This window comes from Symphodus melops, assembly GCF_947650265.1.
Source record: "Symphodus melops genome assembly, chromosome: 11".
Classification (NCBI taxonomy): domain Eukaryota; kingdom Metazoa; phylum Chordata; class Actinopteri; order Labriformes; family Labridae; genus Symphodus; species Symphodus melops.
The window spans coordinates 23,698,490-23,716,421 of record NC_136701.1 but is presented as its reverse complement, the minus strand read 5'-3'; the positions used below and the strand labels follow the sequence as shown (position 1 = coordinate 23,716,421).

Below are 17,932 nucleotides of genomic sequence, written 5' to 3'. Positions count from 1 at the left end.
AATACCTAAATCGACCTCAAAGTCACCTTGGTTAAATACTGGATTCTTTCTCTTCCTTATCTTTCACCAAAAAAAAAAACACTCACATGTTTCCACTGACACGTCATAACTACTATGACCAGGTTAAAGTGCATCAGGATCTACATTTTTATCACTTAATATCAAGCTGCAAACCAACAAGTCACGCCTCGCACCGGGGAACTTTCTCTTCTATTTGAAGGAAATATTTGGTGTGTCAACAATTCGACCAAATCCTTGCCAATCAAATATAATCCATTCCACAAAAGCATTTCTCAGAGATCTCATAATCCTCTTATGTATCACTTCAAAATATGGCATTGTGGTGTAAGTATGAGCTGAATAAATCGAGACATTCTGCTACACGTGGAACAGAGACGTGGAGACACTGAGACGAGGACGCCGTCCCACGAGCCGGAGATGAACTTGAGAACAGCGTCGGCTCGGCCACGCGAGGACAGAGGGTGGACAACAGGCCGCTTCGCACAGCGGGGTTCGACACAGCGGTGCGTCTCGCAAAGTGTCAGTCCTGGCAAAGAGGAGAGAAGGTGAGCCGGCTGACACTGCAGACGTCTTTGTAATTGTTATATTTCTGTCCTCTTTGTGTGTTTGGCTCCAAAAAGACGTTGACCTTTAGCTCCACGCTCTTTTTCGCCCGCTTCTTCTTTCGACTCTTATTCAGTTCTATCTGATGGCATAAGAAGGACATCACAGATGTCTGACAAAGGTAAATTGATAGTCATGTGTCTGGGACAAAAAGAAAGCTCTATCTAAACTGATCTGTCAGTTTTCACAGCTGATGTTTGATGGAGCTCATTTCAATATCGAGATAAGACAGTCCAGAAGTTCAGCCAAGGAGACTTTGAGAGTTCGAAGAAATCCTCAGACTGAAAGATTTTCTTGCTAAGATGTAGATTTTGCCCTTCATAGTTTTACAATGTGGGCGATCTGCACATGTACAGCTCCCTAGGAGAGCATGCATTACACAAACAAACAACTCTTTTAACACACACACACACACAAACAAACAACTCTTTTAACACACACACACAGACACACACACACACAAAAGACAGACTTCAAGTATTCCAACATGTCTCCATTCAAACCTGAATCATGTCTCATCTCATCCTACTCGTCAGCACTCGCAGGTTTAAATACTAAATGGACCGAGTGGAGGTATCACTTTTCAAGTAGAGCCGGACAAAGTGCTTTCCAAAGCCTCTCATGCACCCACACAGACTCACACACAGCTGCCGTGCACCTGCTCAGAGCGGACAATGTGAGCTGTAGTGCCTGACCCAAGGACACTTTGACACCCGGAGAGAGGAAATGGAGGATCGGGTAATTGGAATCACTCATAATTTGCATGACGAGAAAGAGGTCACTGTTTAGGGGAAAAAAGGAAAAGTTAGTCTATGCGTGTGATTGGATGATGAACATTTGAACCCCAACACGCTTTGTGAAGCATTTGAGCTCTTTATGAAAAAAAAAAGAGAAAAAAAAAAAAGATGATTTACAACAATTTATTCTCACATTTAAAACTTTCTCTTTACTGTGCACGTTAAATATTTTATTCTTTGCTCTGTGAGTTTCAGTTTCCCCTTGCAAAGAAGACATCTGGGGCTTCTGTATTGAAGGTGCTTTGTATTTAGGAGCCGTTGACTTCAATCAAAACTCGTCAATAAACGGCTCGAGGTGAGCCGAATAAAATGTTTTCTCCTTGACACAAGTGAAAAAAACAAAAAAACATTTCAGTAACGAATGTGCATACTGCACTGCTATCTTCCCTTTGTACAACAAGCTATCAATCTCTGTTGAGTAAAAACGAGTGTCAGTGTTTTGTAGAGCCGCCTCCTTCCATCTCTACAGAGGAGAATAGCATCGGGGCGTCAGGCTAAAACTGGTCGTGTCGTGTCAAGCTGCGTAGCTCACGACAGCGAGCAAAAGATTCAGGCTGGATTTGTCGCTGACGCTCGCTCGCGTGGCGTCGCGTGCTGTTAGGACAGGCTGTTACTCCCTCAGTTCTGCCTGGACATGGTTACCTGATTTCATGGTCTGAAGTTATCACACAATCGTGACATTTTAAATGCTGGTTACGGTCCCCAGAAAAAAGTTATCGCACATTAAGCCGCCATGATCTCACCATTCAAATATAGCACAAAGTGAATCTAAATTAAGATGCAATGAGTCGTGTGTTTAAAATACAGATGAAAACCAAACATTTGAGAATTGGGATCTGAACATTCCCTAATGGCTCCTCATCCCTCTTTTCACCTCTCCTAACTGCACGAGTTTAATTCATCTCGCTTTTTTCTCCCTCCCCTGTCTCTTGTCTCATATTCATTCTTTCTCTGCATTTCATTTGAATGTTTTTTTTCTCTCCTCGTTCTCTCTAGTTTCAGCAGAGGATGACTCCCATCCAGAGAGAGCTGGAGATGATGAGTGCGCCTCGCCTAAGTGGCTGCAATCAATTGTGATTAGTGGCTGCCGCTACTTTTTGAGAGGAGCACATCAAAGTTTTATTATTGGGTGTCAGAGTGGGTGAGACGGGGTGGGGCGAGGGTAATTACATTCTCACAACCAGCCTCCTCCCCACTCTGGGTCAAGTCCAAGCTGCCGATTCACCGTGCTCCATATACAGCAGGGTAATCCAGAGTATGGCAACAACATTCATAGTTTTAGCCGTCATTTATACCTTAAAGGTGCTTTTCTTAAAAAACCTCCAAATTCTCATTGAAACATGTTTAATTCTTTTTAACTTTTAGAAGATTATTGTCGATGCATTTTTGATGCTTTTTTATCCTTCTACTGATAAAATGGAAATTTAAATATGAGCATTGAAGGGCCTTTGCACCCAGCCTCATGTGGACACTCAAGGAACTGCATTATCATTTTTGCACTTTTGCATTTGACTGGAGGTTGCCGCTCGCTTGAGCGACCTCATCAAGAAAATGATTTAAATAGGCAAACATTTTTGATTTGCTGACATACAATTGGGATAGTGATTTGGCAACAGCTGCAGTCACCCCCTGCTGGTCGCTTGAAGAGCTTGCTCTTTAGCACCAGCTTCTCTTTTGGACCCGCTTTTATCAAAGCGGGTCTTTGCTTTAAATTACCAATAAAATTGGTCTCTGTCTGAAAGTCTAAGAGGAAAACTGAACCCTACCATCACACGACTGTGTTCTATCAGGGCTCTTTATCTTGGAGGGGTCTTGCACCCAGGTGATCAATCTGACTGTGAATCCAACAAAATGCTTCTCTCTAAAATACAGCACCACATGATGAAGGGCTGTTATGAAATAACCCAAAAGATGAGTTTAATGACTTCTTCATCTCAGCCGGCGTGTTCCAGTTGGACTCCCTCCCGCTGTTTCATCTTCATACTCAACAGCCTCGACCTTTTTCAAGTGTGAATCTGAGCACAAGTAGCTTCATGTTATGCATGAAGACAGATCATTCAAGACGCAGATGGAGCTCACAAAACTTTTGTGTCATGCTTTGAATGACATGACATGTTTTTCAGGTGGGATTGGGCTGATTGGGCTATTTCGCTCCTATTTTCTGTTTGATTAAAAAAAAAGTGGACCAAGTCCTTGATCAATCAAAATGTGTCCTTCATCTGGGAACATGTAAAAATGTTTTTTTCCTTTTCTTTTCTCAAAGCTTCCTCATTTATGTTTTCATATAAACGCTCACCCTGAACCTCATTGACCTTCAGTGGATGGATCACCCACGGCTACAGAAGCTGCATCTCCTCCTCGTCAGGACGTCAAGGACATTTAGTGCCCGAACGCTCCCCTCAGCCTTTTTAAACAACTAACATTTCTATTTTTCTCATCCAAATTGTGAGTCTATTGAAAGAACGAGGAGGACGAAGCAGCCCAAAGTGTAAACAAAGCCTTGAACAAAGTGATGCTCGATTCACCATTTTTCTGCAGAAATCAAAAGAGATATGAGATCTACTTAAAGCCTTTAGAAAGAAGTCTGCAGTGTTATACAATGTTCCTGCGTCTTTGTTCATCAACCTATTCATGCTGCAAGGCCAAACATTCAACACACGTGAAGCAAACGGACAAGACGTGGCACATGCTCTTCAAAAGTAGTGGATATTAGGTCAACATAAGTAGAGTTTGAAGAGCTAGTTCAGATTCCAAGATGAATTATGAAAAAAAAAAATTATATAGAGAAAAAAGTTACCAACTCAAACTCTTAACACACAACACAAACAAACGGAGAAAATAAATAGCTAACACATATTTTGATTTTTGGATTGGCGTGCATAGGGTTAAATGAAAAAAAAAATGCTGATGGTGCATTCATGTGGTGTCAGACATATTGGAAAAATGGGTTTCTGAGATGTAAAATGTTCATGAACACCTGCTCAAGTTGGAACAACGTCTTGGAAAGCAATGTTGCCCAAGCACTTCATCACATCGCATCAACATTTTGCTGCAATGCAACCTGTAACAGTTACATCTCGTAAAGTCAGAAGAACGACTTGGGCAACCCGAGCGGCACATGAATGCAACAAAAGCAGGAAACGCGACAACTCCAGCTCTGTCGTTGGTAATCCCGCGGGCGTCATGGTCGTAAATCAAACAGAGAAAAAATTCATGTGACGGTAAAACAGACCAGTCACGTCTTGTATCTCAGCGGATGGACTCTATTATCTTTCAAGTTCTGCCTGCTGTCAGGCGAACGACGGTACCCAAATTCACTCGCTGACTCTTTGCTAAATCACATTTATAATGCAGTTTCCTGAATATTGAGAGACAGTCATCTAAAGGATGGAAAGAGGGATCGTCATATATCAACAGTTTATAACTTACAATTAATTCTGCAAAAAAGCTGAAAGCTTGAATCTGTATCTTCGTGTTAAGAACAAATCTGTACAACATATGGTCGCTTGTGAGCTTGGCTTAAACACAGCAGCTGTATATTTACTTCTTCCTGACTCTGAGAGAACAACAGTATTCACATATTAAACAGGTCATTGTGCAACTGAAACATCACCATCTGTGCGTACTCTGCCACTAACAATAGTGTCAACAACAACCTACTGAAGCATTGTATGTTTGTCTTGTCACAGCGGCACACTGCTGTTTCTCAGTGTGGGGTGAACACGGCGACCCGACTGGATCGAACTTCTTTTTCCTGCAGGAACATCTGTGGAACATGCCGCGCTGTTTATTCGAGGCAACGCGAGGGACCGGAGGTCATTAAAAGCCGAGACGAACAGCAGCAAAGTAAAGAAGTTAGAGAAAAACTCGGCCAACTTTACAAATACCAAGTTTCAGCCAGCTTGAAAAGGGTCGTGTGGTCTCTGCTGTGGCTTCCTCAGGTCGGCGCTGAGGCGGGTTTTAAGCCTCTCGACGAATCGTAACATCACGTTCAAGTTACTCTTTGGATGTCATTCTAGCCGAAGCACTTCCTCGTGTCTTCAGCTTCTCTTGTCCTCCATATTAAATAATCCACCTGAGTGGATGTGATATTTCGACGAGTCCAGTTGTTGTTGAGAGTCTGCCTCCGTGTCTTAACGAAGCAGGGCAGCTGCTGTGATGTGTCACAGGAGATCAGGGAGACGCCTCGTCGAAGAAGAACACCTCGCCCTTGACAGCCAGCTCGTGGGAGCTGGCACAACGGCAGATAAACAGCAAGTTCTGCTTAGCATATACGCATGCAGGCTTGTGTATCGTATGTGGAAGGTATGTTTGTGAGGCGGGGAACATTTCTAAGGAGGGCCTGACATTCACCTCACAGCAGGCACGGAGTCTCACTGGGGGATCAAAAGGTAGAAATAAGGAAGTTCATGTGCAGTACATGTTTATGTCAAAGTCTGAAGAGTATTCAATCACATTGCTAAAAACATTAAAGATGTATTGAGTGCACATGCAGCAGCTCCAGTTGTGGCAGATCATCTGAGAGTGGTGAATCTCATTATGGTGAACGTGAGCATTTTTTATTATCCAATCAAAGGGAGGTATGTAGGTAAACAATGTGTACAGAGTTATTTCAATAATTAATAAGAAGCTATGAACAGTGTTGGGAGTTACTGTAAGTCCTCTACTATTTAAATCACTATTGTATTACATTAAGAAGCTCCTGCTACTCGTTACTTTATGTGGGGCTCAAATAGAGAAAAGAAAGAATATAGTAAGGAGCTGTCGTCGATGTGCAGCTGAACTCAGTGGGCTTTGCTCAAATGTTTCTGCAGTCATGACAAGGATAAAGAAATCCAATTAAATTAAAGATGAACCCGATGTACATGATTTCACATACAGCAAAATCAACTTTTACTACCTCCTTTTTTTTTTTTTTTAAATCGAGGAAGCTGACTGTTCCATTTATACAGTAAAAAAAGTTTAAAAAATCCTGAGGCACACCACCATCATTACCGTGATCCGCCACCATCACACAGCATAGCGTGTGTTGCAAGCTGTGCCACTTTCTGCCATCTTTACCCCGTCACAGGCCATAATGGTGCATTTAAAGCAAACTGGGGTATATTGTTTGGCTTGTGGAGTTCTGGTCAGATTGAAAAGACTCCTCAAGTAAAGTCAGCGAGTGACCGGACGAGGTGGCAGTGTTGTCAACTCCTCAGTAAGGAGAGTAGCTATTGGCTGCCCTAAAAGTCGCTCGAAATCGTTAAATGACGTCATCGGTATGGAATCGTAATGGACGCCGCAGGAGAGAAATAACGTTGTGGGAGAGAAAAGAAGTAATAAAAAAAAAAAAACCCTGAATGTGTTTACAACTACAAGTAAACTCCTCTGTTGTTTCTTGGTTTTTATTTATTTAATATGCCGTTGAAATAGGCCATTATATCTGACAATAAAAAGTCGCTACATTTGCCGCTAGTAGCTTTTAGCAAAAAAAAAAAAAAAAAAAAAAAGTCACCAAGAGGATGTGAAAAGTTGGCAACTCTGCACGGTGGGCAGCAGGACACGAAGGACAAGGGTCCATACATCACGACTAGCTCATGTACTGTAAGCTGGGAGTGCAAGCTCCACAAAGCGAAAACATAGAAGAAGCTTCACTCCACATGACAGACAGGGAGACCGTTTCATAAAAATGTCTCTCTGGGAGACTTGCGCGTAATAAACCGGTGCCACTTATATTCCAGATTTGACGTTGCGTGGATGTAAAAGTGTTTGTGTTCTTCACATATATTGGACCTCCAGTGTAATGCTGCAGTTAGAGGTTAACACAATAATCTACTGGGGTGAACATTTTTACACACAGGGCCTTAAAAACAGAATGGACTAAAATCAGCCAGGACGATGTAAAGTGTCCGGCTGCACACAGCTAATTAGAGCTGTGACACGATAATTGGGCAGGATAAGAATAAACATAACAGGTCATTAAATGTTTGGGGGATATGAGGCGCTTTCATTAAATCAGACATGCTGAAAGCTGAGCATGTTTGGCTGATTGTATTAACCCTCATGCTGCATTAATCCTGCCGCAGACATGTGGGTCAAACTTAATGCAGCTCCTAGCAAGTGCTAGTAATGTACGAGAATATTAATTAATGTCATACAACTTCTCTGCCGGCTCCGTTCACATGCTGTGGTGAAAGTACACATTCATCAGGCTCCTGCTCCCAAGTGCAGGTTGACTAGATTTTTTACAAAATGTAAATGACGTGTCAGAGGTCTGTATCATTTTATAGCGGCTTGCAAAATGAACGGACATAAATAAATGCCTCACTGGGATTGATTTCCATGTCAGCCTATCGCATCAGACTTCTTCAGACTGTAATTAAACACGTGCCATATCCATCACACGAACACTGAAGGATTTCTCCCTCTCTCAGGAGTGTGTGTGTGTGTTTTCAGCTACAGCCTATCTTTCCTCAGACAACTTTACCTGAAGAGGTTTCAAATCCGCTTCCCAACGTATTTCACCTCACTTGTGCTAACCCTCTTTGAAACAAGGCGGTGCTTTCGCAACTTTCAAAACCTCTTGCTGCTCGCGTCCGTTATGTCTGTCTCTCCTCTCCTCCTGTTGGAAAAAGAGAAGCACAGGGGGGCGCTGTGGTGCACTGGTCACTTTGCAACGCCCCGTGAACAGAGACCGCATTCTTCGGTTCAAATCCAACCTGTGGCTCTTTTCCCGCACGCCATTCCTGACTCTTCCCACTTTCCTGTTTTCTGAATAAAGGCACAAATAAATCTTAAAAAAAAGGAAACAGGACAGAAAGCGTCCTCTGCTGACACAAAAATAATCAATATATTTTTTTGTCTCATCGATATAAATGTTTGTTTTTTTTTTAATATAGATTTTTAATTGTATCAAGAATTATTGTTCCATCTAAAATCAACTGCAGGACAGTGAGCTGGAATTTTTATCGTAGTTACAGGGCAAAACTTAATGTTATTATATATACATTATAATGTAAATATTATTTCTGGCACTGCCTTTTAAGATGAGCGTTGAAAAGATTATTTTATAACAGCTCATATCAAAAGGTATAATCCTTTCAAGGGTTTTTTTATTATTTTTTTTGGATTGTTTATTTGTCAGGATCTCCATTAGCTGCTCCCGAGATCTCAGCTATTCTTCCTGGAGTCCTTTGTGTTGCTTTCGCCTCTTTTTTTCAAAATAAAAGAATCCTGTATTTATAAGCATTAAGATAATCTGAATGGATTTGTATGCTACGTCTTCCTGACGACAAAATGTGTATGCATCGTAGTGAAATCTCTTATAGAGATCCTGCTGCAGTCGAGCCATGTGGGCAAGATGGTCAAAGAAATATTTTCAACAAAGCCTTTGAGTGTGTCGACTTTAAATCAAGATAATAAACTCGTGCAGAGGAAAACCACACAGCATATAAAGCCAAAACATTTCAAACTTTGTTATATTTTTTCTAGTTGAATAGACCTTGACCCTTTGTTCAGTAGTTGGCACAAAAAAAACCCCCAAACAAACAAACAAACCGACCAAATATAAAAAGTACTTGTGAGAGACAAAGCCAAAATACACTGCACGAAAACAAGAGTCCCCATTGAGCCATGTGAAGTCCACGTCTCATCCTGAACCAAAGTACACCCTCAACGCAGGCGGCATTGTTGCAGTTTGAATGAGCAAACTCTTCAAACTGGAATGAAAATCAGCAGCTGTCGTCGCAGCTTTAATTGAAAGATGTGATTAAATGTCCGCCTGTGGTTGAGAGGTGTCCGAGTTCATTCTTTAACCTCCAGTCAAAAACAAGGTGCGTTTCACCGACGTTGACACGTGATCACACCTCGACAGCCGCCGACAGCTCACGCTGACGGTGGTGAAAGTGGTGCGATGTTGTGCGTTACTCACGTCTCATGTCTCTGAAGTAAATGGTCTGTCTGTTGGGGTTGAGCAGCTGGATGACCGAGTCGTCATTGTCCTTCACCCGACAGCTGATAATCGCCATCTCGCCCTCCACCACCGACACATTGTCCGTCACCAGGTTCTGACTCACCACTAGACAGGACAGAGAGAAGAACATGTCGATTAACACACAGTTTAAACTTCAATATGATCGGTTACTTTATGTACCTGATTAAATTTAAACCAACGTCAACGCTCATTGGAATTTAAATTTAATTCTATTGCATCTCTTGTTTGTTTATTTTTTTTAATTTCTATTTAATATATGGGTAATTGCTTATTATATTTTATTTAAGCTCTTGCTATTTTGGCTTTATTTCCCATACTAACAATACACTAAGACAAATACTCTTAGCAAAAATACCTGATTCTGATTTTAAAAAATGTCATACTCCTGCTCACTGTCAAAATTACACAAATACATTGGCGACATGTTGGTATGGAGATGTGGCCATCCTATGGATTAGTGAAATTTGGACAGTTGGAGTATCCTCCTCCTTCTATCCAGCTCAGCCTGTTCATTAAGAGTCGGGTTCTGCTCGTGACAGATTCATGTTAGGTCTTCTTCCTTGTAGTTTTCAGTGGATTTATTCCTTTCCTATGCTCATCTCTTGTGACAGGTAGTTTTATTACAGCTTCGGTACTTTTTGTTGACTGTCAAAAAAAAGGAGATCGAATACTTCCAAAAACATGTGGTTTCTATAAGTATTGAACAGTTTGACAACCTTAGAGAGCAGACGGGTGAAGAAACGACAAAACAAGGTGAAGGTCAACCCAACAAAGCCTGTTTCTGAGTCTCCATGTTAGCAAACAGTATAAATCACAGCAGGACTTCACAGAGAGACAGCACAAAACCACTCATAAGGGACTGACGTTTCTTCCAGGCCATTTTCAAAATACAGAAAGTGAAAATATTTTGACACTTTGGTTATTTGACTGAGCCTAAGACTCAATGAGGTAGAATCTATAACTCAACAGGGAAGCCTTTTTTTTTCTTTTCTCCAAAGTGTTTATCAACCTGAAGGTCACGGCCTCCCGAGGGGTCACAAGCTAAATGTCACAGATGTCAAGAAAATGATTTACAGAAGAGAAGAGCACTCAAACATTTGAGCTACACCAAAGTCAATTTACTTCTTCAAAAGGTTTCGTGACTCATTGATTATTTCCTGAGGATTTCTATAATTATATCTGCGGAGGAATTGAAATATGCCGGGGAAAAACCCCCCCCAAAAAAGCTCGTAATCTTAATAGATCAGTGAAAATATAGGAGAAAGTGAGAAAGGTCAAAGGATTTGTTTTGTCCCCTATTGACATAAAGTCAGAACTGCAATTAAAGGCTCTTAAACACACAGTATGTACATTCTGCCATCAGGGGGCTCTCATTTAAATCAATAAGAAAAGATGACTGAGGGAGGGATTCTCTCCCCTCCTGATTAAAACATACTGCGAGTTAACCACAGTCAAGACGACTTTGACCTAACATCTGGTGTTTCCATTGCAACGATTTACATGTCACGTCTGCCATCGCAACAGTCAAGACAAGACATGTCACGTTACAACTCTCAAATGATGGATTTGTGCCTTTAAATACTGATGTAAATATTTAAGGTAAGGTAAGAAAGCCAGCGACATTTCAATCACAACCTTCTCCAAGTTTTTACATTTTCTTTTATTATTATTTATCATGAGAGTTCCTCTTTATTGCTGATCATCTTCTTACCCTCTAACACCGTGTTTTTTGCGTATTCTTATTTTTGCACACACACACAAACATGACCGTCAGCTCCGTGTCAGCTGTGGCTTTTTAGCTTACTTTTAAAAACCTCTCTGTTTGTTTTGTTTTTCCACCACAATGAAGAGCACTCAAGTCCTCTAATTGTCCTTTCTCCAGGAAGTGTTTTGGTTGAAAATGTAATGAGAGCAGCAGGTGGCTGACCAAAAACTCCTTAATGTGTCTGTGGGAATAAACAGGAACTGAGCGACTCGGGAAACGAGTCAACAAGCCTGTGGGCTGAAAGAAACTGTCATCGGTCATCAGACGCCGCTCGCTGTACTTTCAGGAACAATATCTCTGTCTGCAACCTGACAAATGTAATCTTTATAGCTGGATAGATGGAAAAACTGCAGTAATAGTATAAACTTTGCTGTAGGGTTGCTTCCATTGTTCAGGTTTGATGGTTAAACCTTGAGTGGCTTTGGTTCAAAATGATCGCTGCAGAGCCAATGCATGGCCGCCTGCCAGTGTAGTGGCTGCTAGTTATGTGGCTCCCCAGTGCAATCATTTTTATATTGTGATAAACAAGAAACACACACACACACACACACACACACACACACACACACACACACGTACGTACACACACACACACATGCTGTAAGCTATGGAGCCATGGATGAACACAAACAGGCAGACAGTCTAAGTGGGAAATCAAATCAACAGTCTGGGAAAGCAGATGACTTTATGTGAAATGTTTATCCTTCCCTGCCAGAGGAACAATACAGTATGAGCACATTCTTTACGTAACGAGAAATACAGATATAATCAAAGACACGTACTGGTTTAATGTATTCTCTAACGTTAAAGAGAAAAAGACAATCAGTGTCAAGGTAAAAAAAAAGTGTGGAGGACATTTCTGTTTCCGCCGTTTCTGTTCAAAGCTGACTGAACCGCACATCATACCTGTGAGACTACGAGACATAAAATCAATCTAAGTTCAGATCTGATGATGAGAATATTGATCTGAAGAGAATGAGGTAGGATGTTTCCTCTGTTTTGATTTGACACAGCCGTTTTCTGTAATCTAACGTCTCGTGTCGGATATGCCAACCAATCCGCTTGTCCGTGTTCCATCCGCTGAAGGACGAACGTGCAACGTTTTCTACATCCAGTAGATGTCGCTGTAGAGCACCGGAATGAGACCAAAACAAACGAAACCTCCGCTATTCTGAAGCTTCACGCTGTCCTCCAACAACACACCTCCAAACCCCTCTCCACTTGCATACGCACAAAGGAGTCATCAATGAGAACACACGAGCAGTGGTGCCTGTGGTCTGCATTGTTCTGTTAGCAGGCAGCTTCGTTAGCTTGTAGCTTCACCTTGAATCGACATTGACTTAAACACACTTACGTGACATCCAAATAAGCAGTAGTCTTTTTCTAGTCTTTGATTAAAACAGCTTTATATGTAAGGCTGTCTCGTCCATGTAAACAACAACGTAATCACAGCTCTAACAACAACACAGCTGGCTGGACTCGAGCTTCTCCCTCATTGTAGACAGTCAAGACTCAGAGAGACATCTGCATCTTTCATTTCTGCTGGATTTATGAGTAAAATGTTGTACACTCTAGCTTTAAGGCTCATACTGATCTTAATGTTGAAAAACTGAAGCATAAAAATGCAAAATAAAAATGTCTAACATTCTTCAGATCAGGTCTTTTTCAGCCTGATACGGTGTAAAAAAAAAAAAAAAAACCCGTCTTGGCTCCCAGTTTAGACGGAACAGTCGGCGAGTTCACTCTCTGCTGCTTTTCATTCGTTTTCATTAGTCAAAAAAAGAACACATTGCACCCGCATCCCACCTTCCCACCTTATGAATATGTCAATATTTATAGACAGGTGGTTCAATATGGAGCTACAACCTGCTAATAGGGTTCAATATTCTGGAAAGTTACCCGTTCAATCATTTAGTTCACAGATTACCTTTTAAAACTCTTCATCAGAAGTGACTTCGCCAGTAAAGATGCATTTTAATTTATGTATTCCTGTCAGAGGCCTTGTGACCATTCAAGCTGTTGGGATTTAAGCCGGCTCAGATTTTTTATATCTGACAGAAATGTTCTCATAATGTTAGTATTAAAAAGTATGGATCATAAGGTGGGTATTTACACCCTCCAGATCGCTGATCCACGCTCAACAAATGGACCCAGTGGTCGCTGACAGAACACAGCACACACAGACTATGTCCACATCCACCAAGCGGTTCGTCTCGGTATGGCACACATTTTGTGGCGTGTCCATTGACTAAAGCTGAGAAAGATCCCCAAATTACCGACCTGTACCGTCCTACTTTTTGGTACCCTTCTGTTGGGGTGCCAAGTATTTCGATCTGACCCTGGATTTACTGGAGTTCAACACTGCAGACCGTTGATTTGTCCAAAGAATCAGCACTTCCCTTTCCGGCAAACACAACCCCGCCATTTTTAAATAGTCAACTGTTTTTTTCGGCTGTATCGTTTTTTTCCTTAGCAGTGTACACTGTGTCACCCTGCTATGACGTCCTGCTATGACGTAGCTGACGTGGCTATCGGGATCCGGCTTACACGCCACTGACCAAATATGGAACGGTTGGCTGTGGAAATGCAAACAGGATCAGGCTTTACTGAACCAAACCGTACCAAACTGTGCTGATCCATAACGGACCACTTGGTGGAAACAGGGCTTAATAGTGTGGCACAGGAAGCTGGCTTTACGAGCAATAGGCCCAGGTAGGCCTACTGAAGATCGAGCAGCTTGACATCAACTTCCCTGTCACTTCTTATGAAAGAGTTCACACCTAAACACACAAACAGAGTTTGTATGCCACTGTTGCTGCTCTATAACCCAAGCGGTTCAAGATGCAGGCTTATGAAGAAGCTGCTGTTTAGCTGAGCTTTCAATCGATGTTGAAAGAAAACTTACAGGCAGAGTCTATGTAATCCCCCCCCCACCCCACATATACTTTCCTCCTACATAACTACAAAAATAGCATCACAAATAAGATCATCTTGGGCTAAACAAAGGGGCTAGAGGAGTGGAAGCAAACTACAGAAACGCAGGAAACATCAACTGCTTATTTGCATGCCTCAGTTGTCAAGCCCCTCTAAATATTGCTGCCATTTAGGAGACAAGGGGGACAAGGTGGGAAGAGAGAAATTGCATCCTCTGATGCTGACAGATAAGGAAAGACAGCTTAACAAACGAGATTTAAATCAGCATTCCTCGGCGGCCCAAACACAGCCCTAAATAAATGAACCTCAGCATCTTTAATATTCAAGAGCGAGCCTCATTTTTCAAACATGTGCCGAGTGGGCGGTGGGGTGGGCATCTGGTTATGATAATGCGCTAACACGCTACAAAATGCATTTCAAGGCATCCGCTGAAGGTTACAAGGCAGCTGCAAGGTGTCTGCTAAGTTGTGTTTTAGGCGAGTGGACGTATAGTAGGACGGACTTCAAACGCCGGCTGCTTTGTCAGCGGCTTAATTGTTCCTGTTGTGCTAAATAAACAACTCTGACACGCTGGAGGTCGCTAGGCGGAGGAGGCGGGGGGCTTTCTCTAATTAATGGCCCACAATAACCATGTGCCAAGGCCTCCCAAGACACTGTCAGAGGTGTTTCAGAAAAAAAACAACTGACATCTGGGTGGGCACAGGCTTGTTTAACGCTGCAACATGAAGCTTTTTTTTTTTTTTATTTCAAAGAGTTTTTTTTGACATGAAAGTCAGGAGGGTTAAATGTGTCAGAGTCCCAAATTTAAGAACCAAAGGCAAACAACAAGAGCCAAAGCTTGTGAGCAGCTTGTTTCTTATTGGACACACTTTAACTGTGTGAGCTCGTGTCTATTAAATATGACCTAAAAGTAACTTAACAAAGAGTTCTTTCCTCAAAGGACAAGTACATGCAAAGCAGAACCATGCCTCCATTTTTAAGAAATGTGTTTTCCACCCATTTCATTTTTGAATCCTCTTTTGGTTCTGCCTTGTTCCTGGCAGGTTCCACAGGGTCTGTGTATATATGTTCTGTCAGCGCTGCACACTTTGGAGCTGATTGTGTCCTCTCTTGTCAATGCTATTTTTTTCCTGCCAGTAGTGCCACTTCACTCCAAAAACACGCCGAGTCTATTCGTGACGGAGCCTGCTGCCAGCGAGCAAGCAGACTGACCTGGACAGGAAGTAAAACACCCATGTACCTGCTCATGAGCGTATGTCCCATCATTTTATCAAATCACAGGCCACCAAATAATCAAATCAACCTCAGGTTCGTACGTTGTTCTCTTTTTCTCCACGCATGATCTTCAACTTCTTCTTTGATCGTGTAAACCCGGAAGTCGTAGCTGTGCTTCACTACACGTTACGTCGGTCGATCCTGTTGAGTCTGTGGGTTACAGCATTAGTGACGATTATCTTTTCTACCCTCACCAGCCTCTTCATGCAGTTTGGAAAATGCAAAGAGGACAGAAAATAGAACAGCTGGCTAAACACTGAAGCTTCAGTGTCCGCGACATAGTAACCTGCGTGAAGATCGGCTTCAGGGAGGAGGGGGGGCGGGGGGGAGACCGCTCTCTCTCGTGTTTGAATTAGGACTGTAGTGCTTATTTTACATCGCTACATGTCATGAGTTTGCTCGTTTAACTTTTACAACTTAGTGTTGTATGATTTCAACAAAGCAGGCTCCCAAACACGAATCTGACAACTCGTTTAAAAATAATGTCAGAATGCATCCTCGTGAACGTATCATGAATATTTCATGAGAGCCAGAAGACACAATATGACAAACAACCACCTACATGTCAGCGAGCTCCCTTTGTAAAATGTGATGCGCTTTATTACGGTTTTCAAATAGAGCTGGGTACATCCACTGTATCCTTCTTCAGTTCTCCTGAAGGCTGTATGGAAGCTGCCTATAAGCCTTTTCAGAAGCGACAGCTCATCAATATGTGTCGGAGCATCAAGTTTACCATCTGAGTGGCAAGAGGACACGACTAACAACACACTCCAACCAACAACACAAACACTCACTGATGCTTTTAGTGAGGTGCATTTAGTTACAGCTGACAGTCCTGCATGAGAGCCGCAGAAGATAGAGTGTCATAAGTGAAACAGGCATTATGATAATGACACATCAGAGAGGCTGGGAGTAATATATGATTGCTCGTCTGCACACTTAATGTATTTTTCTCAATTGTGTAAATCAATCTCTTGATATGTTGTTGTCCATCACAAATGAGTAAATGCATTCATACAAGCACCATAATCACCCATTGATGGACGGATGAGGATTCTAATAATGCCCCAGCAGACTTAGAAAAAAAAAAAAGTTATTCAAAAAAAAGAAAAATACACATTTTTATTGCCGACAATTCAGAGGTGCACATTTAGCGGCGTGTCCATTAAGCAAAGCCTTGCAGGGAACATCTTTTTTCAATCTCTCCTAGCTTTATATACTGCCTGCAGAGTGGGAATGGTCTGATAATATGCATCACTCCAGGCCAAGGAGGCTCTCCACTGTAAGGCGAGGATAAGGGAGAAAAAAAGCTCCTCGACTCGCCTGATACTCTCAAACTCCAAAGTCTTAAATCACAGCAGCTCTTTAGAAATGTCGGAAAACTTTAACGACTAGGAGGATTGACTTTCTCGTCCTTCCTTTATTGGTCACATCAGCTAAAAACGCTCAAACTTGCAGAGACTGTTGCTCGCCGTTTAAATACACTGTACAATAAGCTTCTCTGGGAAACAAATGGTAAAAAGGACTTTGAGCTTGTGTAGCATTTTTCTACTGTAGTCCTCAAAGTGTTTTACACCACAGGTGAATTCTGCCCATTCACACTCTGATGCCAGAGGCTGCTAGGTGAAGCGTTCATCAGTGTTAATGAAGAAGAAGAGGAAATTAGGTGTTTACACTTGGAGTGAGGGAGCAGCCCCTGGCAGACGCTCCTGAGCTGGTTGGATGGGTCGCTTAAGTATCTTACCAAGGACGCTTCAGACATGTTACTCGCAGGAGCTGGGGATTGAACCCTTGACCTTTTGATTGAGAGACAGCAACTCTACCCACTACCCACTGAGCCATGACATGTCATTTTATGACACTTTGGTTTAGAGTTTCCTGATGAGTAGTAACCTCAACGTTTTAAAACCTTTTCCATATTTCCATGTAAGGGCTTGACCGGAGCGTCTTATAGGCTAACAGAAAAGTAGCTGTGCGTGCAGAAAGGCTCGCCTCAGCAGGAGCCTGATCCCGACCGTCATGGCGGTCCGAAACAAAAGGCCTCACTAAACTCTTGATTGTTGTCTATAGCACTGTTTGGGATATACTCTGTGTTTTGTGCATGTATGGTCCTTAGTGGGAATTGTCTGTTTGAACTGTAACGGTGCTTAAAGTTTAAAGTTTTACAAATTTTGAAAAAGTTTCAAATGTTCAGTGTTTTGTAGAGCTTTGAGTATTTAGAAACATGCAACAACAGTCACACTTATTATTATTATTATTATTATTATTACACAATATAATAATACATAGGAGCAAAAACATAGAATAATATTTCTCTTTTCTTTCAGTATCTCAGCTGAGGTCTCAGACAGGCAGACGTAAATGTGTGTTTTGGAAAAAATAAGCCACATCCTGTTTACGACTGTGCATTGCTGAGGGCTTTTATGCTAGCACTAATGCAGATAGATAAGGTCAACATTGTCAAAGTTTATCTTTTCATGTTTTATCCAATGTCATGTACCTCTGATTTTGTTTCAACGTTTTCTTCCAATATCTAGCAGCATATTTGGCCCATGGCACTGG

The 17,932-nt window shown here is 41.9% G+C and overlaps 1 protein-coding gene across 5 annotated transcripts in view; it reads right to left on the bottom strand.

Annotated features, from left to right (window-relative positions):
* cadm1a (cell adhesion molecule 1a) overlaps positions 1-17,932 on the bottom strand; it is a 352,880-nt gene that overhangs the window by 69,938 nt on the left and 265,010 nt on the right. For all 5 annotated transcript variants that reach the window (XM_079356721.1, XM_079356723.1, XM_079356724.1 and 2 more), the window contains one exon: positions 9,334-9,480. In XM_079356721.1, coding sequence (XP_079212847.1) covers positions 9,334-9,480 — 147 coding nt within the window. The remainder of the gene's footprint in view (positions 1-9,333; positions 9,481-17,932) is intronic.